The sequence below is a fragment of the Rhamphochromis longiceps genome, linkage group LG17 (assembly GCF_057381845.1).
Source record: "Rhamphochromis longiceps isolate RC_006_pf linkage group LG17, R_longiceps_female_GT1.1, whole genome shotgun sequence".
NCBI lineage: Eukaryota > Metazoa > Chordata > Actinopteri > Cichliformes > Cichlidae > Rhamphochromis > Rhamphochromis longiceps.
Genome location: NC_140573.1, coordinates 27,073,964 through 27,100,268, shown reverse-complemented (window position 1 = coordinate 27,100,268; position 26,305 = coordinate 27,073,964). Strand labels below are relative to the sequence as shown.

The 26,305-nt window shown below is 41.2% G+C and overlaps 3 protein-coding genes and 1 pseudogene across 6 annotated transcripts; 3 read left to right on the top strand and 1 right to left on the bottom strand.

Annotated features, from left to right (window-relative positions):
• The first annotated feature begins 117 nt into the window (after nt 1–117).
• On the top strand, nt 118–5,612 carry LOC146649818 (forkhead box protein M1-like). Of its 2 annotated transcripts, none has more exons than XM_085387177.1 (9): nt 118–282; nt 632–1,080; nt 1,202–1,350; nt 1,586–1,777; nt 1,869–1,997; nt 2,257–2,316; nt 2,760–2,808; nt 2,942–3,114; nt 3,328–5,611. In XM_085387177.1, exons 2-9 carry the CDS (start codon nt 672–674, stop codon nt 4,147–4,149), a joined length of 1,983 nt encoding a protein of 660 aa, XP_085243303.1. In that variant the 5' UTR covers nt 118–282; nt 632–671; the 3' UTR covers nt 4,150–5,611. The 2 variants fall into 2 exon arrangements, with proteins under 2 accessions (XP_085243303.1, XP_085243304.1); XM_085387178.1 differs by lacking the exon at nt 118–282 and adding an exon at nt 291–462 and having other exon boundaries at nt 3,328–5,612.
• A 1,777-nt stretch (nt 5,613–7,389) lies between these two features.
• On the top strand, nt 7,390–11,811 carry LOC146649817 (forkhead box protein M1-like). Of its 3 annotated transcripts, XM_085387014.1 has the most exons (9): nt 7,390–7,461; nt 7,710–8,182; nt 8,276–8,406; nt 8,641–8,832; nt 8,919–9,047; nt 9,307–9,366; nt 9,775–9,823; nt 9,947–10,119; nt 10,330–11,811. In XM_085387014.1, exons 2-9 carry the CDS (start codon nt 7,750–7,752, stop codon nt 11,143–11,145), a joined length of 1,983 nt encoding a protein of 660 aa, XP_085243140.1. In that variant the 5' UTR covers nt 7,390–7,461; nt 7,710–7,749; the 3' UTR covers nt 11,146–11,811. The 3 variants fall into 3 exon arrangements, with proteins under 3 accessions (XP_085243140.1, XP_085243139.1, XP_085243141.1); XM_085387013.1 differs by lacking the exon at nt 7,390–7,461 and having other exon boundaries at nt 7,534–8,182; XM_085387015.1 differs by lacking the exon at nt 7,390–7,461 and having other exon boundaries at nt 7,535–8,152.
• A 138-nt stretch (nt 11,812–11,949) lies between these two features.
• Nucleotides 11,950–18,269, bottom strand: LOC146649816 (cystine/glutamate transporter). Its single transcript, XM_085387016.1, has 12 exons — nt 17,972–18,269; nt 14,543–14,669; nt 14,350–14,465; nt 14,131–14,256; nt 13,960–14,059; nt 13,734–13,778; nt 13,511–13,634; nt 13,304–13,407; nt 13,125–13,221; nt 12,650–12,799; nt 12,384–12,561; nt 11,950–12,156 (listed from the first exon to the last, which is right to left on the bottom strand). Exons 1-12 carry the CDS (start codon nt 18,198–18,200, stop codon nt 12,092–12,094), a joined length of 1,461 nt encoding a protein of 486 aa, XP_085243142.1. The 5' UTR covers nt 18,201–18,269; the 3' UTR covers nt 11,950–12,091.
• Nucleotides 18,270–22,822: 4,553 nt separating this feature from the next.
• Nucleotides 22,823–25,939, top strand: LOC146649815 (uncharacterized; annotated as a pseudogene).
• Nucleotides 25,940–26,305: the final 366 nt, after the last annotated feature.

Genomic DNA, 26,305 nt, shown 5'->3' with positions numbered 1-26,305 from the left:
ATTACTGCCATCTACCGTAGCCATTGTATTTTCTGATTGGTTCTAGTGACGTCGCTATCCTATCTGCTATTGGTTCAAAAATTTCACGTGATCAAAGTGACGGGAGGCCGCACCCACAGCGCCAAAATTCAAAATCGCGTGTGAATCGTATTGACGTCATGTAAATAACATTAAATAAAAGACTGTTTTAGATGTTTTCGGTTATTTTAAACACGAATATGAACCATTACTGGTTGGACTCAAGCTAAACGGAATCTTCTGAAACTTCGCAGTAATATGAAGGTCAGGTTTTTTGCCGTTTGTTGGAGCAGTGTAGTGAACTAGGCACCTTGCTAACGTAGCTTAGCAGACTACCTCAGCGTACGCTAGCGTTAGCTTTTATCGTCAGGTGCAAGAAAACCTAACGCTGGAAAAATTGAATTTGTTTAGGTATAACGACACAAATCAGTTGCTGACTTTAATGTAAGTTATATGCTAATGTTTCAATAATTGTCAAAATGGTTAGGGGGCCAAACGTTTCTCGAGTCCCGTAGCTATTATATAATGTTACTGTTTACTCTTGTTGTAACTGTTAATCTTCGTTGTTCATTCTCATTTGTAGTTGTGTGTGTGTGTGTGTGTGTGTGTGCAGAATACCCCTGAACAACTTGGCACATTTCAATGATCTGACCATGAGACGGAGCCCGAGGAGACCCCTGATTCTTAAAAGAAGAAAACTGCCTTTTCATCAAAATGCGACGGATTCACAGCCTGGAGAATCAGGCTCCAAAGAACCGTCAAAACCAGCTGCCGCTCAGAGCTTTTCTGATGGTATCCGCATCATGGACCATCCATCCAAGTCTGATACTCAGGTGGTTGTCATTCCGGAAAAAGCAAATCTTCAAAGTGTTATTGGGGCCCTCACAGCTAAAGGCAAGGAATGTGGTGCCCAGGGCCCAAACAAGTTCATTCTTCTGAATGGAGGTGGGAGTGGCAACAAGTGGGACTATGGACTTGATTCTCAGTCTGCTGCTGAAGCGGCTGCTACAAGGAGTACAGAAGGACATACAGTTAAAGCTGAAACTACAAGCAATTTCCCAGGTGACAAATTTCTAACTGAAATTAAATAATAATTTAAAGTGTTTTTTTTTTTATGTTTAGGATAATGCTTAATGTATAAGTGTGGAATTCAGTGCTTTTTTCCCTCTCTGTCTGATACTAGTGAATAAGGATGTAAACTGTGGTCCATTGGATGACAGCCTTACCAACATTCAGTGGTTGGGTAAGATGAGCACATGTGCCTTGGAGCCAAATTCTACAAAGCAGCTCAGCAGCAAGGAGAACCAAAAACTTTTACCACAGACCTTTCAGGTTCAGAGCTTTTTCTTGTCACTTACCTGCCTTGTTTTATTTTTTTGAGGGGGGGTGCATACTTTTCTGAAGGCAACATTGACCCCAGACATACTGCTACATGTTCCCTAAACACCCTTTCTTGACAAGTTGGTCACAGCTGGGATTTGCAATAACAGCAATAGTAGTCTGATTGCAGAAAATAGTTACACTGTCAGATTTATTGACTGTTGTTTGTTTGTTTTTTGTCATATAGGCACACAATACACATACCAGTGCAGAAGCTCCTCAGCAACCCATTTCAGAGAGGCCACCGTACTCCTACATGGCCATGATCCAGTTTGCTATCAATAGCAGAAAGAACAGGAGGATGACCCTCAAAGAGATTTACATGTGGATTGAGGACAACTTCCCTTACTATAGAGATGTGGCCAAACCAGGCTGGAAGGTACTTCAGAGCTGCTGAAAGTGTGATATGTTCACAGCTCTGCAGCAAGCAGCAGTTTTCAAATACTTTTTCTTTTCATTTATAATTGCAGAATTCCATCCGCCATAACCTTTCTCTGCATGACATGTTCATTCGTGAAACGTCTCCAGATGGTAAAATGTCTTTCTGGACTATCCGACCTGAAGCCAATCGATGCCTCACACTTGATCATGTGTACAAGGTGAGTGCAGCTGACTCGTTGCTTTTACATCGGTGATATCTGGGAACATTTGTGGTACTTGGCCTGAATGTTTTGTTGCAAGAATGCTTGTTAAATGCTTATTGTTTTACCTTGTGTTTATATAATGATTATTCTTGGATCCTTGTCTTTCAATTGTTTGTTTGTTTTTATGGCTGACACCTTGAGAGTGCTTTGAGATTCCTCATGTTGTTTTTCATCTTATTTTCCCCCTAATCTCACTTCACATCTCTCTCTGTAGCCGGGCTGTGATCCAGTGACTGCCACTGTTCCTGTGCCAATGCTTTTACTGGCTAATCAAGTAAGACTGATTTAGCCCCTTTCTTTTTTTTTTTTTTTTTTTTTTTTTGTAGTTCTTCAGAAGCCATCTTTAAATCGCACTCAGGCAGCAGTAAGCCGAGAAGGGCCAGAAAAATCAGAACGTTTATGAATCTATTTGTCACCAGACTTTCAGACCCACAGAGTGTAGCTACACCTGTTTTTGTTGCAGGAGGAGACGAGAGCAGCAGGGAAGCAGAGAGGCTGAAGTCAGTCTGAAAGGCTAATGTGCTTTAAGAGCACTTGTTTCTCCTAATGTCTGGTATCCATACAATCATAAAGCTTTTATTCCTCTCATATCAGTAAAGATGTAGGGTCGGCTATGAAGGGCCAAATTTTGGACAGAACGCCAAGTTATTGTTGTTAGGTGGCAGCACAGTAAGGCTCCTAACTGGTATAATTTCTGTCTCATCTTACTTTTCACAGCACCAAAAGAGGACACTTCCAGATGCAAGAAAAACACCAACTAGCTCTGGTGAGTTAAAAGAAATGTATGAGTTGTTTTATAAATTTGAGACTTGAGAAAGATCAGAGGTTGGCAAACTAATAGAAATTGCTGTTTAGTTTGGAAATGTGTAGTGCAATGTTGATGTGTTTTCTGTGTTCAGAGAGAAAGATGAAACCTCTTCTGCCTCGAACCGATTCATACTTGGTGCCCATACAGCTCCCCGTCACTCCTTCTGTCTACCTGCCATCCACTTCTACCCCTTTTCCTCCGCCCTGCTCCCAGCAGAAGGGGAACAATTCACGAGGAACAAAGAGAGTCCGCATAGCACCGAAGGTAATGAATTTCTCATATATTTCAGCTTTTTAAAATGTGTTGTTGTTGTTGTTGTTTTACTTCATAAGCTATGCAAGTTGCAAACTGCTTTTCAAAACAAGTATTTCTTGGAACTCCCTAGAGTTTACATTGACAACATTATGTGCATAGAGATGAGTATGAACTTCACCCATACCACTAAGATTTTAATGGGAATGGTTGCATGTCTGACAGGTGACACAAAGTGATTCCCCAGCTGTGATGATATCTCCTCAGAAGAATACGGACTTTAAGGTAGAAGTGAAGGAGGAGCTGGTATGTGTTCCGATTAAATGCGAGACCCCCAAAGCTCCTCCAAAGAGACAAGCCAGCAGCTCACGGCGCAAACAGCGTTTGGTTCTCTCTGTGAATGAAGAGCCTGTTCTCCTCTGCCACGAAAGTAATTTCTTTGACTCTGGCGTAGCCTCCGATGCTTCGACATTCCAGGACAATCCACATATTGAGCTGGATGAAGACAAGCATGGGCAGAAAAGCCCAGATAGGGAGTTCTCATTCAAAACCCCGATAAAAAGTAGCAGCCATTTGACCTCATCCACCCCCAGCAAGCCACCTTCTTATGTTGCACTTGAGTCTTGGAAAGTGACCCCGGTGGGCAAAGGAAGCCAAAATATTCTGGACTTCAGCCCTATTCGTACACCAGGTGGTCCCACAGATACTCCACAACACGACTACACCACCTTCAGCTTCAGCAGCACTCCCTTTAAAGACTTGCCTCTGTTTAACTCCCCAAGAGAGCTGCTCACATCTGCTCCCTCCAGAGTGACCGGACCAGCAGAGTCGCCCACCGAATGCCTCAAAAGTAGCTGCTCCAGAGAGCTTCTGCAGGGAGGCAGTTCCACAGCAGCCAATCGCTCAATCACAGAGGGCCTCGTCTTGGATACCATGAACGACAGCCTGAGCAAGATATTGGTGGATATTAGCTTCTCTGGTCTGGATGATGACGACCTTGGTATGGCGAACATCAGCTGGTCTGAGTTCATCCCTCAGTTGAAATAGCCAGAGGGCCGAAACACATTCTATGGCTAAGCAGTGTCACCTGTTTCTTTTTCCCTTTTTTTTTTCTTTGTGTAAACACTACATGATTAGGCCCACACCAAAGCAGCAAGACAGAAACAAATTTAGATCTGACACTATTTAAACCATCCGAACTGTCCATATTGAAGAGGATTTCTCTCAATAGAAGGCGAGGCTGTTGATGTAGGAAGAAATCTTGTAGTGCTCTAGAGTGCTCTGATTTACTTTGGTTGTCAAATATTCAGAAGCATACCTATGATTATACCAAAACAACTTCAAATAAGGCCCACTTGATGCTGCAATTTTAAACTTCTTATTGGAGACTTATTCAGACCTCCTATTTGCAGTAGTTTAGGAGCTTTTAGCTTCAAGTTTCTTTTACATCTGCTTTGCTGCTGGAGGGTTCTGGCTACCACATGAGGGGGGAAATGTAACATTGATAAATAGATTACAGGGATGCTTCAGTCTCAATTACTGTTTGATGGTTTTACCTTTGAGTTTTTCATTCATTGGATCAGTCAATGATTGCCTCGGTGTCACTTCTTTTTCTTTGAATTTCTTCACATATTTGGGCCTCTTTGTGTTTTATGGTTTTCCTTATTTGTGTTATTTGTCTGTCTTCTTGAAGAGCATGCATAAGAAGAGAAATATGTAAGTGTATATGTATGTTGATTTGCACATTTTAATATATAATTTAGCTTCTACACAAATTTTAAAGTATGTGATATTTTCTGATCAGCCAGCAGGATGCTTCACTGCAGTTTGAGTCAGCGTCTTAGAGCTGACTTAGAATAATAGATTGTGATGGAGGATTGCTAGTAATAGGCCTTGACAAATAGCACTAACAGGGATAGGACTGTTTCTGTATTTAACTGTAGAACTGTCTTTATCACATGACTTCATAAATTCTCACAGTAATTGTCCTTGTGTATGCTAATATCACTCATTTCCAGGGCACCTTTAACCTACAAAAAATGCATGCAGTGACTTCATTCACACAGTCTTGGAGTTTAATATTCACTGTAGTTTTTGCAGCCCCAACTCTGGAGGATAAATACCTGTTTTTAAAGATGCCACAAAGTGTTGCATACCTATGACTTCATTAGTCCTTTGTTGATGTGAAACTTGATGGTTTAGTGAGGTTTTGCCGTGCATTGAGGTATTTCTGTTTATATTTCATTAAAGGTGTAAACTATCATAGATTGTCTGTTCAAAAATGTTTAATTCCTTGTTAGTGACGGTACTGAATCATGCAATTTGGGTAAAATTGATTTTATTCTAAACTCACCGCATGAAAATGGTAGTTTGTAATATTTTTTTCAACAAATGACATCATTTATCCATTTTTGCCCAAATAAGCAATTTCATGTGATGTTCTTAGTTTCCAATAGGACCGTATGATGGCTTACCGCATTCCAATGGACCAAAAGAATGACACGATGTTGACACAGGTTTGATCTTGAGGTTCTCAGATAATAGTTTGTTTGTGCATGATTCTGCAGCACAAATATGTATTTGCAAGACAAACTGCAATCAAACAGCAAATGCTAAAAGCACCTTTATTCTTGTATTTTTAATAAAAAAAAAAAAGATACCATACCCAAAATATTAACTCTTGAAAAAAAAAAACCCTCACAGGACATTTTGCAGAGTTCGCAGCTGCAACGCAAACAGCAACAAACACTTTGTAGTTCTGTCCTGGAGTTTATACAGGTGCAGTCAGTGCTACTGCTACAAGTAAGCCTAACACCTTCCAGATCAATTTTTTCTGGCAAGAAGGGCTGGCAACTGAGTGAAGGAAAAACCAGCTTGTCCAGTTGCAACAGGCAAAGATTTTGTTGTCTGTCTTTTTCCTTCACCAAAACTACGATGCCAATATCCCACATCCCAAAGCAACGGAGGAATGGGCTTATTTTGACAACAACACACAGGGAACCAGCAGTCAGTGATGGGGAATAGAGGAAGCCTGAAGCAAGAAGCAATCCTGGTCTGCACAATTGAATAGTGTGGATGACCTAGACAGGATGTTGGCACCTTGAGTTGCTGAAGGAAAACTAGCTGCTGGGTGCTGGCTTTTTTCTATAGTCTCCTGGATGTCTTGAAATACAATGTCTTTGTCCCTTAGAAACCACTTCACAGGAGTTGGTGGAGTCTAAAACCTAATGATCCTGGAAAAGCTGGGACGCATGCTGGTGACCTCAGCCACTGGGGGGGGGGAATCAGAATAAAAGTTTGGTTTTTATGGCAAGGACTGATGCCAGTTTGAAAAATCAAATGGAAATTGTTTTAACATATATTCATTTTATAGCATTTTCTAAATGTAAACAGGAGGTGGCCACTTTTGGCCATGAACATGCTGAGTGGGAGTTTTTCTGCTTTTCTGTGCAAAAAAAAAAAAAAGTATGATGACTATATAATCATTGATACTGTTAATTACTGATATACATCTAACTGCAATCAGGGGGGAAAAAGAAATCAGATTGTATGTATTATTTGGGGAAAATAGTCATTTTATTATTTTATCTTTTTGTAGATCATTACAATTATGTGATCTAACTGGTATTGAAAGGGTTGAAATTCGGAATTTGAATGAAATTTTGGTTTTCATGACCAGAACTGATGCTAATTTAAAAAATCAAGTCGGTCAAAGTGGAAAAAAAAAAAAAAAAAATATATATATATATATATATATATATATATATATATATATATATATATATAAATTTGATAGTATTTTATAAACCTAAACAAAAGGTGGCCATTTTGCCACGAATAAGCTGAGTGGGAGTTTTATCTGGTTTGCTTTCCATGCACAAAAATAACAATTCATAATAATCGATGTTGCTGTTAATCGATTTCATGTCCCAGACTCTACCATTAATAATACAAGAAAATCCAGTAGCATGCGAATAAATGAAATGGTGAGTTTTGAGGTTGTCTTCCAACAAGTACATTGTACAAACAAACTGTTTTCTTAAAGGTTAAAATGTAAAAGAAAAAAAGGAATGAGTATTTTATATTTATGAAAAGAACTGATGTTAGTTAAAAACTTTATGCAGTAAAAATAGCAACAACCCCCCATAAAAATAATAAAAATTACACACCTAATTTATTGGTGGACACTTTTTGCAACGAACAAGCTGAAAGGATTGTGATTTTGAACAAACCCAGAAGGTTAAAAACATTAGCTAACGTCTGTTGTTCGAGAAGCTTGAAATCGTCCGGAAACATCACTAACTGAAGAAAATCAGCCGCTTAAGTGAGGAGTTCAAGATATAAAAGAAAAGAAAAAAGGTGCGGACTTGGTTTTACTTAGATGACATTTAACCCGTTTAGTGTACGATTTATTATGATCAGTATTTGAGCTAAATCGGTGAGTTTTCCGAGTTGATCTAGACTGAATTGCTGTGAACGGACTTGATGGCTAACGCCAGTAACTGACTTGATAATTTCCATCTCCCAGCTAAACGTTACCGTTACTGTTAACTCTTGTTGTAACAGTTAATCTCCGTTGTTCAGGCTCGTTTGTGTTTTTTGTGCAGAATACCTCTGAACAACTTGGCACATTTCAATGATCTGACCATGAGACGGAGCCCGACGAGACCCCGGATTCTCAAAAGAAGAAAACTGCCTTTTCATCAAAATGCGACGGATTCACAGCCTGGAGAATCAGGCTCCAAAGATCCGTCAATACCAGCTGCTGTTCAGAGCTTTCCTGGTGGTATCCGCATCATGGACCATCCATCCAAGTCTGATACTCAGGTGGTTGTCAGTCCCGAAAAAGTAGAAGCTCAAAGCGTTATTGGGGACCTCACAGCTAAAGGCAATGAATGTGGTGCCCAGGGCCCAAACAAGTTCATTCTTCTGAGTGGGAGTGGCAACAAGTGGGACTATGGAGCTGATCCTCAGTCTGCTGCTGAAGCGGCTGCTACAAGGAGTACAGAAGGACATAAAGTCAAAGCTGAAACTACACGCAGTTTCCCAGGTGACAAACTTCTAACTGAAATTAAACCATGTACGGAAAAAAATTTCTTTTATTAATGTTTAGGATAATACTTAAAGTATAAGTGTGGAATTTAGTGCTTGTTTTTCCTCTGTCTGATACTAGGGAATAAGGATGTCAATTACAGTCCTTTAGATGACAGCCTTGGTAGGATGAGCACATGTGCCTTGGAGCCAAATTCTACAAAGCAGCTCAGCAGCAAGGAGAACCAGAACCCTTTACTACAGACTTTTCAGGTTCAGAGCTTTTTCTTGTTAACTGCTTTTTTTCCCTTGCCCTTTATGTGCCGACACAAACTTGTCTGAAGGCAACATTAACCCCAGACATGTTGCTACATGTTCCCTAAACACCCTTTCGTAACCAATTGGTCATGACTGTGATTTATAATGACAGCAATAGTAGTCTGATTACAGAAAATAGTTACACTGTCAGATTTATTGACTGTTGTTTGTTTGTTTTTTGTCATATAGGCACACGATACACATACCAGTGCAGAAGCTCCTCAGCAACCCATTTCAGAGAGGCCACCATACTCCTACATGGCCATGATCCAGTTTGCTATCAATAGCAGAAAGAACAGGAGGATGACCCTAAACGAGATTTACATGTGGATTGAGAACAACTTCCCTTACTATAGAGATGTGGCCAAACCAGGCTGGAAGGTACTTCAGAGCTGCTGAAAGTGTGATATGTTCACAGCTCTGCAGCAAGCAGCAGTTTTCAAATACTTTTTCATTTATAATTGCAGAATTCCATCCGCCATAACCTCTCTGTGCATGACCTGTTCATTCGTGAAACGTCTCCAGATGGTAAAATGTCTTTCTGGACTATCCGACCTGAAGCCAATCGATGCCTCACACTTGATCATGTGTACAAGGTGAGTGCAGCTGACTCGTTGCTTTTACATCGGTGATATCTGGGAACATTTGTGGTACTTGGCCTGAATGTTTTGTTGCAAGAATGCTTGTTAAATGCTTATTGTTTTACCTTGTGTTTATATAATGATTATTCTTGGATCCTTGTCTTTCAATTGTTTGTTTGTTTTTATGGCTGACACCTTGAGAGTGTTTTGAGATTCCTCATGTTGTTTTTCATCTTATTTTCCCCCTAATCTCACTTCACATCTCTCTCTGTAGCCGGGCTGTGATCCAGTGACTGCCACTGTTCCTGTGCCAATGCTTTTACTGGCTAATCAAGTAAGACTGATTTAGCCCCTTTCTTTTTCTTTTCTTTTAGTTCTTCAGGAGCCATCTTCAAGTCACAACCTCAGAAAAATCTGAACGTTCATGAATCTATTTGTCACCAGACTTTCAGACCCACAGAGTGTAGCTACACCTGTTTTTGTTGCAGGAGGAGACGAGAGCAGCAGGGAAGCAGAGAGGCTGAAGTCAGCCTGAAAGGCTAATGTGCTTTAAGAGCACTTGTTTCTCCTAATGTCTGGTATCCATACAATCATAAAGCTTTTATTCCTCTCATATCAGTAAAGATGTAGGGTCGGCTATGAAGGGCCAAATTTTGGACAGAACGCCAAGTTATTGTTGTTAGGTGGCAGCACAGTAAGGCTCCTAACTGATATAATTTCTGTCTCATCTTACTTTTCACAGCACCAAAAGAGGACACTTCCAGATGCAAGAAAAACACCAACTAGCTCTGGTGAGTTAAAAGAAATGTATGAGTTGTTTTATAAATTTGAGACTTGAGAAAAGTCAGAGGTTGGCAAACTGCTGTTTAGTTTGGAAATGTGTAGTGCAATGTTGATGTGTTTTCTGTGTTCAGAGAGAAAGATGAAACCTCTTCTGCCTCGAACCGATTCATACTTGGTGCCCATACAGCTCCCCGTCACTCCTTCTGTCTACCTGCCATCCACTTCTACCCCTTTTCCTCCGCCCTGCTCCCAGCAGAAGGGGAACAATTCACGAGGAACAAAGAGAGTCCGCATAGCACCGAAGGTAATGAATTTCTCATATATTTCAGCTTTTTAAAATGTGTTGTTGTTGTTGTTTTACTTCATAAGCTATGCAAGTTGCAAACTGCTTTTCAAAACAAGTATTTCTTGGAACTCCCTAGAGTTTACATTGACAACATTATGTGCATAGAGATGAGTATGAACTTCACCCATACCACTAAGATTTTAATGGGAATGGTTGCATGTCTGACAGGTGACACAAAGTGATTCCCCAGCTGTGATGATATCTCCTCAGAAGAATACGGACTTTAAGGTAGAAGTGAAGGAGGAGCTGGTATGTGTTCCGATTAAATGCGAGACCCCCAAAGCTCCTCCAAAGAGACAAGCCAGCAGCTCACGGCGCAAACAGCGTTTGGTTCTCTCTGTGAATGAAGAGCCTGTTCTCCTCTGCCACGAAAGTAATTTCTTTGACTCTGGCGTAGCCTCCGATGCTTCGACATTCCAGGACAATCCACATATTGAGCTGGATGAAGACAAGCATGGGCAGAAAAGCCCAGATAGGGAGTTCTCATTCAAAACCCCGATAAAAAGTAGAAGCCATTTGACCTCATCCACCCCCAGCAAGCCACCTTCTTATGTTGCATCTTTTAAAGTGACCCCGGTAGACAAAGGAAGCCAAGATATTCTACACTTGAGCCCTATTCGTACACCAGGTGGTCCCACAGATACTCCACAACACGACTACACCACCTTCAGCTTCAGCAGCACTCCCTTTAAAGACTTGCCTCTGTTTAACTCCCCAAGAGAGCTGCTCACATCTGCTCCCTCCAGAGTGACCGGACCAGCAGAGTCGCCCACCGAATGCCTCAAAAGTAGCTGCTCCAGAGAGCTTCTGCAGGGAGGCAGTTCCACAGCAGCCAATCGCTCAATCACAGAGGGCCTCGTCTTGGATACCATGAATGACAGCCTGAGCGATTTATTGTTGGATGTTAGCTTCTCTGGTCTGGATGATGACGACCTTGGTATGGCGAACATCAGCTGGTCTGAGTTCATCCCTCAGTTGAAATAGCCAGAAAGCCGAAACACATTCTATGGCTAAGCAGTGTCACCTGTTTCTTTTTCCTTTTTTTTTCTTTGTGTAAACACTACATGATTAGGCCCACACCAAATTGATTTGCACATTTTAATATATAATTTAGCTTCTACACAAATTTTAAAGGATATATTTTCAAGATGCTTCACTGCAGTTTGAGTCAGCGTCTTAGAGCTGACTTAGAATAATAGATTGTGATGGAGGATTGCTAGTAATAGGCCTTGACAAATAGCACTAACAGGAACAGGACTGTTTCTTTATTTAACTGTAGGACTTTCTTTATCACATGACTTCATAAATTCTCACAGTAATTGTCCTTGTGTATGCAAGAGTGAAATGTTGTGGTTTCTAGCAGTTTTCAGACCTTGTACCTGACTAAACTCTGTGTTTCTAAGACAACAATCAATGTGTTGGTGCCTCATATAACATGAAGATTTTTTACTTATGTTTTTGGGTATAAGCAAACTTTGATCTTTTGTCTTGCTCAGATCAAATTTAATGTAGAGACAAGGCGTAATTTCTACACCCTGAAATATTCTTCAATACAGCAATGAACCCTTTTGCACATAGCGTATTTTATTTGAAAAACTGTGTAGCAAGACTGCTTATTTCTGTTTATATTTCAATAAAGGTTTAAACTATCATAGGTTGTCTGTTCAAAAATGTCATTTTAACTAACGTTTCAAAATGAACATTTTGAGTGCATCTTTGAAACTTTAAGTACTTTTTTTGTAAGGTCTCTGGTATAAACACTACATACTTGCATAATTGATGCAGTTAGTTTCTCTAAACACGTGGCTCTTTATATAAAAGTAGTACAAAATGAAACATTTGTTTAAACTGTTAAAAATGTCTTCTTAATGTTTTGTCCAGGTAGTATCCGTGTAGTCTGCAAGTAGAATGCAGGATGCCTCTTGGGTCTTCAGTAAGTCTGGACTTCCTGTTGAGCCACTTCTAGAAGGATCTGTAGCTGTTTGCTGCAGTAGTCTGGGAGAATTGAGGAAAGTCAGAATTAGTTTGTTCACTACAAGCAACTGAGTTTCTCGATTTCACTCATCCTCTTCCTTCTTAACAAAAACAAGCAGGCATATATGATCATTTGACACTACCAAAGATGCCTATGTTTAATATTAAAAATAGAGCCACTAAATTCAGTCCCATGACGAAAACTATCATGTTAATACATTCTGAAGAAGAATATTGGTACAACTTACCAAATATGCGCCTGCATCTACGGGGCAAACGAAAGCGGTAGACAGTAACATAGTAAACTGGGACACCAGTCAGTGTTAGAGCACAACTTTGTCCTGTGTTCCAGGGGTCAGAGTAAAGAGACAGACCCACAATGAAGAAGGAGACCATTGTGAAGGTGATTCCAATGACCAAGGGCACCTTCACATTACAACAAATAAAACAAGTTGGTCAGCGTAGTGTGCAGCAGTAAGATAAAGGGAGGTTTTTTTGAGTTCAGTATGCTAACCTTAAAAGGTCTTGGATGGAGAGGAAAACGATATCGATGTATGAGCATCCCCAAGGTTACCAAGGCGATGAAGAACCAGCGTGAAAAGGATGCAAAGTTGAGGAGCTGGTAAATCTCTCCAGTGATTAACATGAAAATTACCAAGGGGTACTAAAGGGACACAGGGACACAAGCAAGATAGTTATGAAGCCACTATTTTAAGAGTATCACATTATATCTCTTTGTCAGACCCTGTGCAACCCCTCATTCCTTTAGATCTGGATTAAGGCTTTGTGTTTCCCATTTTCAACCAGCCTCTTTATCCTGTGCCTGGATCCTATTGTTATTATTCATATGACATGGATAAACTTAATACAAATAAAATGTTATAATTGTTTTACTGCGTATTCTCAATTTTAATAATGCAACATAATAAATAGAATAAGTCATCTATTTATTTGTTTAGATTGCTTCAGCTGTTTTAAAAGTAGTTTACCAGGAACAACACAGCAGGTAAAGGTGTGTGTCTGCGGATGTGAATCATGGAAAAGATGGCTGGCCAGTGGCCTTCCCTGGCTCCCACAAACAGCATCCTGCAACACAGAGCTCTCATTAGAATTCAGGCACACACACAAAAAAAATGACAATACTAAACCTTTATGGTCCTCAGATTACCTAGGTGCCCCAAAGAAGCCACCGTGAAGTGCTCCAAGGCAAGATATGGCAACAAGAACGGGGATCACAGGAGCCAACCCCTGAAAAGCACGGTTGGCAAATGTCTGCAGAGGCACAAACAGCAGATCAGACCAACAGTGACATACCACATTTACTCTAGTTTTTCCTTTTTTTTTAATGATACATAAAGCAAGAAATAGAACTGACCACAGCCACAGCATCTGACAGAAGCACCTCAGCGGGAGTCATCATGGTGTAGTAGGCCACATTAACAAGCACATAAAAGACTGTCACTGCCACAATGGACAAGATTATTGCCAGTGGCATGTTTCTGATAAAGCGGGATACACACAGAGAGATATAACAGCAGGAGGCAACTTGGTTTTCAAAAAAAACGACAGACTATAGCAGATGTTTCATGCTAAAATACCTATTAGGGTTTGTGACTTCTTCTGTGATAAAGTTCAAATTAAACCTAGAGGAAAAGAGAAAGCCAAGACTCAGACATAAAGCTTTGATTGTTAGTTACAGTACATACATTGTCATGTAATTTATGGTTCTTTTCACTATTACTGGGGGAAAGAGTTTTGAATACCGTGTGATACACAGTAAAATACATTGAATTTGCACTGATCCTCAAACCACTGTACACTTACCATCCACCATAGGCATAGAGGCCGCTATAGAAGGCCAGTGGCAACTTATCCAGTGTTAACAAATCAACCTCGAAACCATTCTGGAAATTTTCTGTCTTCCCTGCAAAGACAGAGAGAATAAATGAGCTGAATACCAACTCTGTCTTAGGTTTAACAATTAGGTGCTCTCACCTTTGGCCAGTGCAATGAACCCTGGGACGATGATGAGGGCCAGGGCAAACATCTTAATGAAAGTCAAGGCGACTTGAGTGCGAAAGGCCATGTTCACACTCCAGCAATTGACGGCTACGACAAACGCTGAAGTGACACAAAGACAAAGAACTGGTTAAAGATATGTGTTGTTCTACACATAAAGTGCTCCAGACACAGATGAGTTATAAAAGCACTCACTCACTCCAAGGATACTGACAAGTCTGATGAGCACTATGGGAGCAGCACAGGGTGTGAAGAATGGCTCCACCACATAATGACCAAAGGCAAGGGAGACATAAGACGCAACAGATGGCCTAGAGGTGGACAATATCTTTGTGAGTATTATGTTTGAGGCAGTTAAAAATTTTTTTAGAACCAGTAAAAACCATACCTGATGAATAAAAACTCATTCCAGAGTCGTAGGAAGGCAGGCAGAGGCCCCAAAGTCTCCAGCAGGTATGTGTAGTGACCCCCTGATTTTGTAAAAGTGGTGCCCAGTTCTGCATAACAGAGGGCTCCTAATAGGCCAGAGGCAGAGCAGAGTTTTGGAGAAATAAGAGTATGACTTTTACTTTATAATTATTAAATGGCAAAATTTTTAGAATGTCTTTTAAGTAGTTTTAAAAGCTACTTTCAGCTTCCCCTTATTTACAACAGTGAAAAAAAAGGTAAATGGCCTGTACAGGGAGTGCAGAATTATTACGCAAGTTGTATTTTTGAGGAATAATTTTATTATTGAACAACAACCATGTTCTCAATGAACCCAAAAAACTCATTAATATCAAAGCTGAATGTTTTTGGAAGTAGTTTTTAGTTTGTTTTTAGTTTTAGCTATTTTAGGGGGATATCTGTGTGTGCAGGTGACTATTACTGTGCATAATTATTAGGCAACTTAACAAAAAACAGATATATACCCATTTCAATTATTTATTTTTACCAGTGACACCAATATAACATCTCCACATTCACAAATATACATTTCTGACATTCAAAAACAAAACCAAAACAAATCAGCGACCAATATAGCCACCTTTCTTTGCAAGGACACTCAAAAGCCTGCCATCCATGGATTCTGTCAGTGTTTTGATCTGTTCACCATCAACATTGCGTGCAGCAGCAACCACAGCCTCCCAGACACTGTTCAGAGAGGTGTACTGTTTTCCCTCCTTGTAAATCTCACATTTGATGATGGACCACAGGTTCTCAATGGGGTTCAGATCAGGTGAACAAGGAGGCCATGTCATTAGTTTTTCTTCTTTTATACCCTTTCTTGCCAGCCACGCTGTGGAGTACTTGGACGCGTGTGATGGAGCATTGTCCTGCATGAAAATCATGTTTTTCTTGAAGGATGCAGACTTCTTCCTGTACCACTGCTTGAAGAAGGTGTCTTCCAGAAACTGGCAGTAGGACTGGGAGTTGAGCTTGACTCCATCCTCAACCCGAAAAGGTCCCACAAGCTCATCTTTGATGATACCAGCCCAAACCAGTAATCCACCTCCACCTTGCTGGCGTCTGAGTCGGACTGGAGCTCTCTGCCCTTTACCAATCCAGCCACGGGCCCATCCATCTGGCCCATCAAGACTCACTCTCATTTCATCAGTCCATAAAACCTTAGAAAAACCAGTCTTGAGATATTTCTTGGCCCAGTCTTGACGTTTCAGCTTGTGTGTCTTGTTCAGTGGTGGTCGTCTTTCAGCCTTTCTTACCTTGGCCATGTCTCTGAGTATTGCACACCTTGTGCTTTTGGGCACTCCAGTGATGTTGCAGCTCTGAAATATGGCCAAACTGGTGGCAAGTGGCATCTTGGCAGCTGCACGCTTGACTTTTTCAGTTCATGGGCAGTTATTTTGCGCCTTGGTTTTTCCACATGCTTCTTGCGACCCTGTTGACTATTTTGAATGAAACGCTTGATTGTTCGATGATCACGCTTCAGAAGCTTTGCAATTTTGAGACTGCTGCATCCCTCTGCAAGATATCTCACTATTTTTGACTTTTCTGAGCCTGTCAAGTCCTTCTTTTGACCCATTTTGCCAAAGGAAAGGACGTTGCCTAATAATTATGCACACCTGATATAGGGTGTTGATGTCATTAGACCACACCCCTTCTCATTACAGAGATGCACATCACCTAATATGCTTAATTGGTGTAGGCTTTCGAGCCTATACAGCTTGGAGTAAGAACACATGCATGAAGAGGATGATGTGGACAAAATACTCATTTACCTAATAATTCTGCACTCCCTGTATTTGTATAGCGCTTTACTAGTCCCTAAGGACCCCAAAGCGCTTTACACATCCAGTCATCCACCCATTCACACACACATTCACACACTGGTGATGGCAAGCTACATTGTAGCCACAGCCACCCTGGGGCGCACTGACAGAGGCGAGGCTGCCGGACACTGGCGCCACCGGGCCCTCTGACCACCACCAGTAGGCAACGGGTGAAGTGTCTTGCCCAAGGACACAACGACCGAGACTGACAGTGCTGCAGGTAGCTCCACATGTTTGATTTGGCAGGTTTTTCATGCACCACATGCCATTCTTGATGCAACCCTAAATGGATTTGTGTCTCTTTCCAGGACTGAACTGGGCTGTCCACTTGTGCAATCATGACACCAACATAAATCTAGCTTTTTACTATTGTGGGATTATAATATTATTTTATGCCATGTTAGACCCTAATTAAAGATTGTGAATTATTATGTAGTTTTAGTTTGCATTATTCTCCTGAATTAGAAGAAGGTGATAACTATTGCATTTGTTAAACTGATTTGCATTACATTAGACTGCTGATTTATTGTGAATGAATGATATTGTTTCATGATGCATTATACTGCTGAGTTATAAGAAATACTGTTCGCAGAAAGTCATCGCCTTATCTGTCTGATTAGAAGAGAACAGAACATACTGGAGAGGTTTTCTGCCCCATCTCAGCAGGAGCAGATAAACAGGGAGCCAAGGTCGTAGCTTAGGCGCTGTGTGAGAGAAAGAATGTGAATGTTTAGGCTTTTATGATTAGGTGGTCAATGGTCACTGTATTGTCCCTAACGGGAAATTGATTTGCAGTATGTCCGTACAAACAAACAAACAGACAACCAACACATCACATACACTCACCAAGATAATATAATATAAGCCTGATAAAACAACCTAGATTTTTCATCAAAAAAGTGCAATGTGCAATGGCAACAACACTTATGGTTTAGTGTTATTAACTATGATAATAGCACTAGGTACAAAAGACAGTCTATGTCTCTTTGTCTTCACTGCAGGCACTTTATAACGACGACCTGATGGAAGCAGTTGAAAATCATTAAAGAGAGGATGATCTGAACACAACAGGACAGAGCTTGCCTTCCTCAGCACCTGCCTGTTATAAAAGTCCACAAGCTGGACCTGAGACCTCCCTGAAATCTTGCCAGACACTTTAACCAGGTTGTTAAGTCTGGTCTTTTTATTATGGGGACATATTACCGTACCAAGCAATGATACAGAAGGTTAAAACAGATTCAATAAAACTTTTATAAGAAAGAGTCATCATTTCAGATGAAACATTAAAACCTCTCAACCTCCTTAAAAAGTACAGTCTTTGTTGAACCTTTTTCACTGTAGCAGCAAGATGTGACTCAAAGGACAGAGTCTTATCAAGAACAACCCCCAAATACTTATAACTGTCCACCAGTTCAATGGCTGCCCCATTTACCACTATTTACTCATAAAACACATTGTTTCTCATATTTGACACTTAAGTGCAAAGAACAATAGCAGGAAAAAGGTAGAACAAAAGCAGACATCAGCTGAAATGTCATTCATCTTACCAAAGAGAGAAAGGACACCACATAGCACCCACACCAGCAGAGATAACCCCACGCTGCCACTGTTCATCAGGACTCCTTTCGGTGCAATGAAAATCCCACTGCCCACCACAGTCCCAATGATGAAGGACACGGCAGGCAGCAGTCCGATCTGCCTCCGAAGGAACACCACTTCATCATCTCTCTTATCCATCTTGTTATTTCCCCTTTTCTTTATCCTGGTCCCCTCCATTTCTCTCTGTGGCTGTAGGTCACAGGGTGAATGTGCTGGACACTGTGGCAGGAAGAAACAGCACAGGCTGTAACAACACCCCCACCCCCCAATCCTGTCTGTTTTTCACCACTCATTGGCTCATACCCCACCCGCCCAGGCTGAGCTGGGAACAAAGCCAGCAGTCTTCCAAACTTAAGCAACAATTAACACTGTACACTGTGGATGTGCGGATGGATGTGTGTACAGCTTGGAAGAGGCCCTGTGGGTTCAGACGGAGACAGGTCAGGGTGCTGTGGAGGCAGCTGCGTAGACTGCAGGAGGGCTACTTTCAACAAAATCTACACAGACTAAAATCTGTCCTGTCAAGCTATTTTACACAGTGTACATACACGTTTTACGCAAAAACTAAAAATGATATGAGACAACAGAAAAACAAAAAAAATGACAGAGGCCACTTTATTAATATTCCTTACTTTCACTTGAGTGGCCACTGCATGGATGTCAGCTTCACTTTATCAGCAGGAGCTCTGCTTGTTAACATTCCTCTACACACAGCACACATCAAGTTCTTTCTGTCAAGATTCATGACGAGTGAATGACTGCATCTGCACTCAGAACTCCTCTCACTCAGATAATGCAAACATGGATGCATTCAAAATGCGGTCAGACTGAGAAACATTTCTAGTATATCATTTGTAAAATGTTCAGCATAATCAAAACTTTTTTTCAAATAACAATTTATGTGTAAAAGTTGTCCATGCACTAATGTATAGTTCTTTATTAATATGTCTGAACACTGTAAGGAAATCAATTTTTACAGTATAACTATTTTTTCTTTGGTGATACTAAGACTCATGGGAATGATTTCTCCTCCACTCAATTCAATTACTTAAAAGGTTTGATTGCTATAGTCAATTATTTTGCATTTTTACATTTTTATGAGAATGTGTTATGGTTTCCAGTGACTGTGTGACCAATAACAGTGGGAAGGTGTAGTTAGAATAGGGCATGATGGTTAACACTTGAGTCTTGTCATAGTTCATAAAAGACAAGAATTCAGGTTACATAAGACATGCTATTCATTTATATTTTACAGCAATTAACCATTTATTGAGATTACAGTAGGAACACCAAAATAATAGCTGCTCAGTTTTAACCAAATAGCTCATAGGATTATACTTTGGAGCTTAAATTTTACTCAGTACAGAATAGCATTACTTTTTGCTGTAAGCAAGCTGTCAGCATCTTACTGTACACATTTCTTTGATTTTAAAGTGTCAACCCCTTAAAAAGAACAATGTTTATACAAGTTTTAATAAATGGTTATGGTAGAGACTGAATCAAATGTATATTTAGATATTTAAATAATGTTGTTAAACCTCAGCGTGCATACAGTCCGTTTGTGTTCGATTATGCCTGTTACTACTTGGTGTTTCTCCATCTTTGGCCAGCAGATGGAACTCATGTCTCTTTCTTGGTAAATGTTACCTCACAGATGAACGTGCTCTTATTTTCCTCTAGAAGATGGCAATCACATCTTACCTGGCTTTGAATTTTACAGGCTGCTAACCTTGAGTCTATGATTATATCAACTGTGTCTTCTGCAGTTGAATGCGTACATAATTGTCTCCAAGGTAAAAAAAAAAAAAAAAAAACCCCAAGACATCCCGAGCATCACAGCGTGAAATTCCCAGGGTGGGTCCAAATTTAGTCCTTCTCTCTGCAGGTAAACCCATCCCAGGAGACAAGGGCTTATCTTCCCTGCTGTTTTCCACCTGACCTGCTAAGATCCCTGCTTTGTCAACTGGAGGCCAAACAAGCTTCAACTGCTCACTCCCAACTGTTTCTCCCATAGGCTCGTCTCACATGGAGCAGAATACAAAAGGAACACATCTTAATATTTCTCAGGAGCCATTCACACAAGGGACCATCTGGCTTTTCCATTTAGTGAATCAATAGAGGTGCTTCTGTTTCTAAAACATCGGATATGTATCGGATTCAGTACCACATACGAAAGTGACCCAGATCGGATGTGAAAATATCGGATTTGTGCTGTTCACACTGTCATACCATGATCGTATATGGGTCGCATAGGGTCAAAAAAATCGGATTTGATGCGCTTTCGCCTGCAGTGTGAACGTAGCCTTAGTGTTAGGCCTAATGTAATAGGCTAGTGATTCTTTTCTGATTGCTGGCACAATTGCTCTAAAGTCATGAAGCTAGTTTGATTGCAAGTGATGGTTTTAAGATTTGTATACGATTCATTTGTTTCTCACCTCTCCTCCTGACTGCAGCTAGCCTCTGCGCAGATTAAACGTATGAACTGAAAAACCAGTCCAGGTGTTTTTGGATCTCTTTCAGGGAGAAATTCCAGGAAGGGAACATTCCAAGTGTGGTATGAAGTAGGGGAAATGTTGTTTGATATTGATGGATGTGTTGATTGCAAAAAGTTAAAGAGCACAGACATTGCTGAATATATTTATGCTGCTGCTGACTATATAGTTAAAAGTTGCAGCAGCTCTTGAAGACTCTTGTGTGTCTGATGATGATTTTAGCAGATCGCAGTGACTTTATTGCCGGGAGCCCTAGCTAAAGAGGGTTTAGCCCAGGTGTTTATTTATTAGTTTGATTTAGTTTAGGATTATACACTTTAAGTTGGACATATACATTATTTTTCCTTCTTTCTCGAGAAATTATCTTTTTGTTCTGGTTTTTCTTTAATTGGGCCAGCCAATCTGTTCTGTAAATATGGCACACTAATCCACTGTTGTAAAAAGAAAGACTGGACTGTTGATCTGTTGAACAGTTTATTTCTGCCTCCACCGCTACGCTCATGGAAGCATCATCGTTGGTACCCAGCTGAGGTTTTTGCATGCACAGAGCATGGAGACCCCAATTATAAAATGTATAATCGGGTAAACCCTGAGTGTTCCTGTCCTGGGAATTAATTAACTTTCACACAGAAATGCACAAATGCACCACCACACATATGCGTACTGTACATGAAAACATAAACATAATGCTTAAGGGATTTCAGTGATATGGAAAAAGCCAGATATAGAGGCTCCCGCACACATATATGCACACATCACGTGTTGTTATTACGGGTTTGGGTGTGAACAGTGTGAACAAGCTGTTTAACTTTGTGAAGAAAACTTGGCTGTCTGAAGCTTATTTACAGTAAATGGATTATATTCAGTACAATGACTGATGTTAATGTACTCTGCAGAGTTTGAAAAGTAATATTGCATGAACAAGACTGAACAACCCTTTCTAAGAGGTAAGAAAAGCAGAGAAAACATGTGGAGCTGACCCAAACCAAAATCAGATCAAAATACAAAACATGTTTTCTCAAAAATTTCAAGGCCAATTTCTTTTTTACTCTTGAGCATTTCATTGCATCACACCAAATTCAGCATATAGATTTATGTACTTGGAAGTGCAGATTTCGGAAGCGAGTACTAGCCCATCCCACAATATTGTTGGTGCCTTTAGGAAACTGATTTAGTTATTCACACTGACAAAACTTAATCAAAAATAGGAGTGATGGTTGTTTGCTAAAAATGGGTAATTTAAGCTAGTTGCCAGGTGGCTGCCAGGCAATGTCATGACATTATATTATATCATGCCTACTTCAACTCCTGTGGATATAATTAAAAGTTACTGTAAAAAATTAAAATAGCACACTTTTATGAGGTATCACAGGTGCACAATGCTAAAAATGGGTCATTTTAGTGTGTTGCTAGTTGGCTGCTTGGCAATGTCATGGTCTCATGATATCTGCTATAGATACAAACGCTCAGGGGCCTAAGATGTACCTGTGTGGCAAGTTGGTTGCTTGTCTCCTGACAGACACACAGACAGAGATTTTATGCATTGTAAGATAAAATATATGTTTTATATATGTTCAAAGTTCTTGATGATAATACTCAAACTTTAACTGCTCATGAAGCATTATTGTTCTTTTTTTAGGCATTACACTGTGTCTTTAGCTTTTATATGAATTAATTTGAGACCTTGTTGGCTGCAGTTTCTCATAATGAACAGGAGCAAGGACTAAAAAGCAGGACTCAGATCATCTATTGCAAAACAGCAAAGCGCCCAGGGCTCAGCAAAGGCAGGAATAACATACTAATGTAAATCAGGTCCTACTGCAGCTGGTCAGGGATTTCTGCAGGAGAGGAAAACATGGATTGATTAAGGTTCAGACGAGTATGACCAATTGCTCTTGATAGTTTGATATTAGTTAGATAGTTTCCATTCAGTTCTTACTTGGTTCTCTTTTGCAGTTGAAGGAGGGTGAGTATGCAGATGGCCAAGGGAGTCCTAAAAAAAGATGAAGCAGCAGCCTGACAGGTGTGCAAAAAAGGTTACCGGCTTGAGTGAAGCGGGTAAGTGTACCAGTGAAAGGAGCTTGTGATCCTTAGGTAAAGAGAAACAGAGGAGCTTTTTTCAGCTGTTGTTCAGCTTTCAACAGGAGAAATGCATAAAAGCAGGATTACTGACCAAACACACACAAGGAAACAGTGTTTACAACGGCAAGCCTGATGCCCACCGTGAGGCGACATAGCAAGAAATGACAGTACCAGCCAGTTCTTAAATACTGCAAGACTTAATTTCCAGGGTTACCAACATGTACGATGGCTGAAGCCCAGGAACACAAATTTTGCCAAAAAGGAGGGTGTCCAGGAAAACCTGGCCCAGTGCTCCACCTGAGAGTACAAGGACAGAAGGAAAGAAGAGGGAAAGAAAAACGAAAAAAACTCCAAACGAGAGGAGTGGGACCATAACACATTCATGTTTGTGTTTACCAGCATAATGCATGGATGTTTGTCTAAACATAAAGCCTAAAGATTGGGTAATAATCAAAGACAGTATAAAAGATGTATCTACCTTTCAGGTCTGAAAAGTGAAGCCAGTGCTTTAAAATATGCTCCTCTATTTACACACACTAGATGCAACTTTGCATGACCCCCGCCCCCCCAACTAACAAATACCTTATCTAGATTGCTCCAGTTTGAAGCAAATACTACTGAAATTTGCAGGCCACACAGTCCTGGACGTTGCTTTTAGGAATCAGGTCACACCAGGCAGTCCATCTATCAGTGCTACCTCTGGCACACAGCAGACATCCACCTTTGACTTTAGAATGTGTCTCGAATAAGAATCATGTAGCATGTGTTGCATGGGACCATCACATTAGATTTAAACATTAAGCATGATGGACAGGGTTGGCAAATGTTACATTGGTAAAGTGAAATGACAGGTTACAGCAGAGTACTCAAGCAAATGGTTTGATTAAGTAGCTTACAGTGCAGTTTCAAATTACATTTCAACCCTTGAGAGGAAGGCAGAAGGTGCCCTGTGTATGTGTGCATTTGTGTTGCTCATGGTTGGATTTAGTGGCACTTGACTGCAAAATTAATGCCATGGTTCCTTTAAGTTGTACACAAACAAGAAAGGCTAGCGTTCAAAGCCTTTCTGGGGATTTTGAGGTCTCCACAGTGTTCAAAGCGTAAATAAACACCACTGGCTCTGTAGCCTGGTGATACAGACCTCCACTGTCCAGAAGCCAGGCCACAAAGAACTGTTGAAAAAAATAAACAAAAGGCCACCACATCAATCTTCATCTTACATGCTCCCAAAAGGAAGTCCATCCATCCTTTTCTCAACCCTTTGTTTTGATCACCCTCTCCCTTTCTCTCCTTTTAGCAGCCTGATACACATCTTAGGTGTTTAGAGTCCTGCTCAGTCAATTATCTGGAGATCTGGTCCAGTAACAATACAAAGTGTGTGCAGTATGCTGTGTGACTAGGACAGATAGTTCAATAGTTCAATTAGTGTTTACATTTCAAACCCACCTTGAGTTATTTGATTTTACTTACACTATTTATAACTTTACGTAATACACAGAAAAGCCGCTTTAATTATGTTGCAGATCTGCATCATAAATCGCTCACAACAACAATCACCATGAAAAATGTGATTAAAGTACAATCAGTATTCATCATAAATAATGAATACAAATAACAATTCATCACTTTCATAATGTGATGGTGGGCACTGATTGTAGTTATGCGCTGTGAACCATGCACCATCAATTACAGTTTTAATTGTCTAAATGCTTGCACTGCTTTGAATCATTTCAGCACTGTACGGTATGGCGTGTATTTAAGTCGATATTGTGTGTGTTCATTTCATTTCAAGAAGAAGGGCAAGGTGACGGACAAGTTCCGGTTCTCAATTTCAGGAACTATTATTCCATCCATAACGGAACAACCAGTTAAGAGCTTGGGGAAACTCTTTGACTCCAGCCTGAAAGACTACTGCTATTCAGAAGGCAAATGAGGAGCTGGGAGTGTGGCTCATTAAGGTGGATAAGTCTGGCCTGCCTGGAAGATTTAAAGCCTGGATCTACCAGCATTCCATCCTGCCCCGAATCCTGTGGCCCTTGCTTGTCTATACAGTTCCAATAACTACTGTGGAATCCCTTGAAAGAAAGATCAGTGGCTTTCTTCGTAAGTGGCTGGGACTTCCCCGCAGTCTCACCAGCGCTGCCTTGTATGGGGCAAGCAACAGCGTGCAGCTACCCTTCAGTGGTCTCACAGAAGAGTTCAAGGTGGCTCGCACACGAGAAGCCCTACAGTACAGAGATTCTAAAGACTGCAAGGTGGCATCAGCAGGTATTGAGGTAAGGACAGGAAGAAAGTGGAAGGCTGAGAAGGCAGTTGAGGTGGCGGAGTCACGCCTAAGGCAGAAAACACTGATGGGGGTCTTAGCAACAGGGGGAGCAGGCTTGGGGTACTTCCCAAAGGCCCAGGTCAGCAGGGCACAGGGAAAGGAGAGACACCAGCTACTCCAGAAAGAGGTCCGAGCAGGTGTGGAGGAGGAGCGAGTAAGTAGAGCTGTAGGCCTCAAGCGGCAGGGAGCATGGACAAGGTGGGAGAGCACCTTGCAGCGCAAGGTCACCTGGGCAAACATCATGCAGGCAGACTTCCACCGGATCCGATTCGGCAGTATACGACACTCTGCTAAGCCCAGCAAACCTCCATCTGTGGGGAAAGAGCGAGACACCTGCCTGTCCCCTGTGCTCTGGAAGAGGGACCCTAGAACACCTCCTTAGCAGCTGCCCAAGGGCCCTGGCCGATGGTCGGTATCGTTGGCGGCACGACCAGGTGCTCAGAGTAGTTGCTGAAAAGATTGCCTCAGCAATCAGCACCAGCAAGCATCAACTTCCTCAGGCTCTGAGGAAGGCAATCTCTTTTATTAAGGCTGGAGAGAAAGCCCAGGTGCACCCACATTTGACAACTGGCCTCCTCAACACAGCCTTTGATTGGCAGCTACAGGCTGACCTGGGTAAACAACTAAAGTTCCCTCAGAACATTGCAAAAACATCACTCCGGCCAGACATGATAATTATTTCTGAGGCCTCAAAACAGCTGATCATGCTGGAACTCACAGTGCCCTGGGAAGAGCGGATTGAGGAGGCCAATGAAAGGAAACGAGGAAAGTACCAGGAACTAGTGCAGGAGTGCAGGGGAGGGGGCTGGAAGACTTTCTATGAATCCATAGAAGTGGGTTGTAGGGGCTTTGCAGGACGATCACTCTGCAAAGTCCTAGGCCGGCTGGGCGTGGCTGGGGCAGCCAAGAAGAGGGCCATCCAGGCTGTGAGTGAAGCGGCAGAGAAAGCCACAAGGTGGCTGTGGATCAAGAGGGCTGATCCGTGGGTAGCTACTGGTACGCAAGTCGGGGCCTGATCACCCCCGGCTGGGTCGCCTGGGCGAGGGTGTATGATGTTGTGAGACCCGAAACACCTGATGACCCTAGGATACATCACTGAAGATGCGTACCAGTGCATCCAGGAGATGTGTCTTTATAGTTCACAGTGTGTCAATGAGATTATTAGGCTGGAGAAGGAAAATCCGACAATGTTATCTCAAAAAGGAATATTTACTTAAAACCAGTACCAATAGCATCCATGTTTCTCATACAGGCAGCAAGGGGCCTGATTTCTTCAATTAATTTCCTTTATTAACAATAGCAAACAGAAAGAAAATAATATAACTAGTAATAATCTATACCAAGTGTAAAACTTCTGGGCTGAAAGATGTGACAGCTACCTC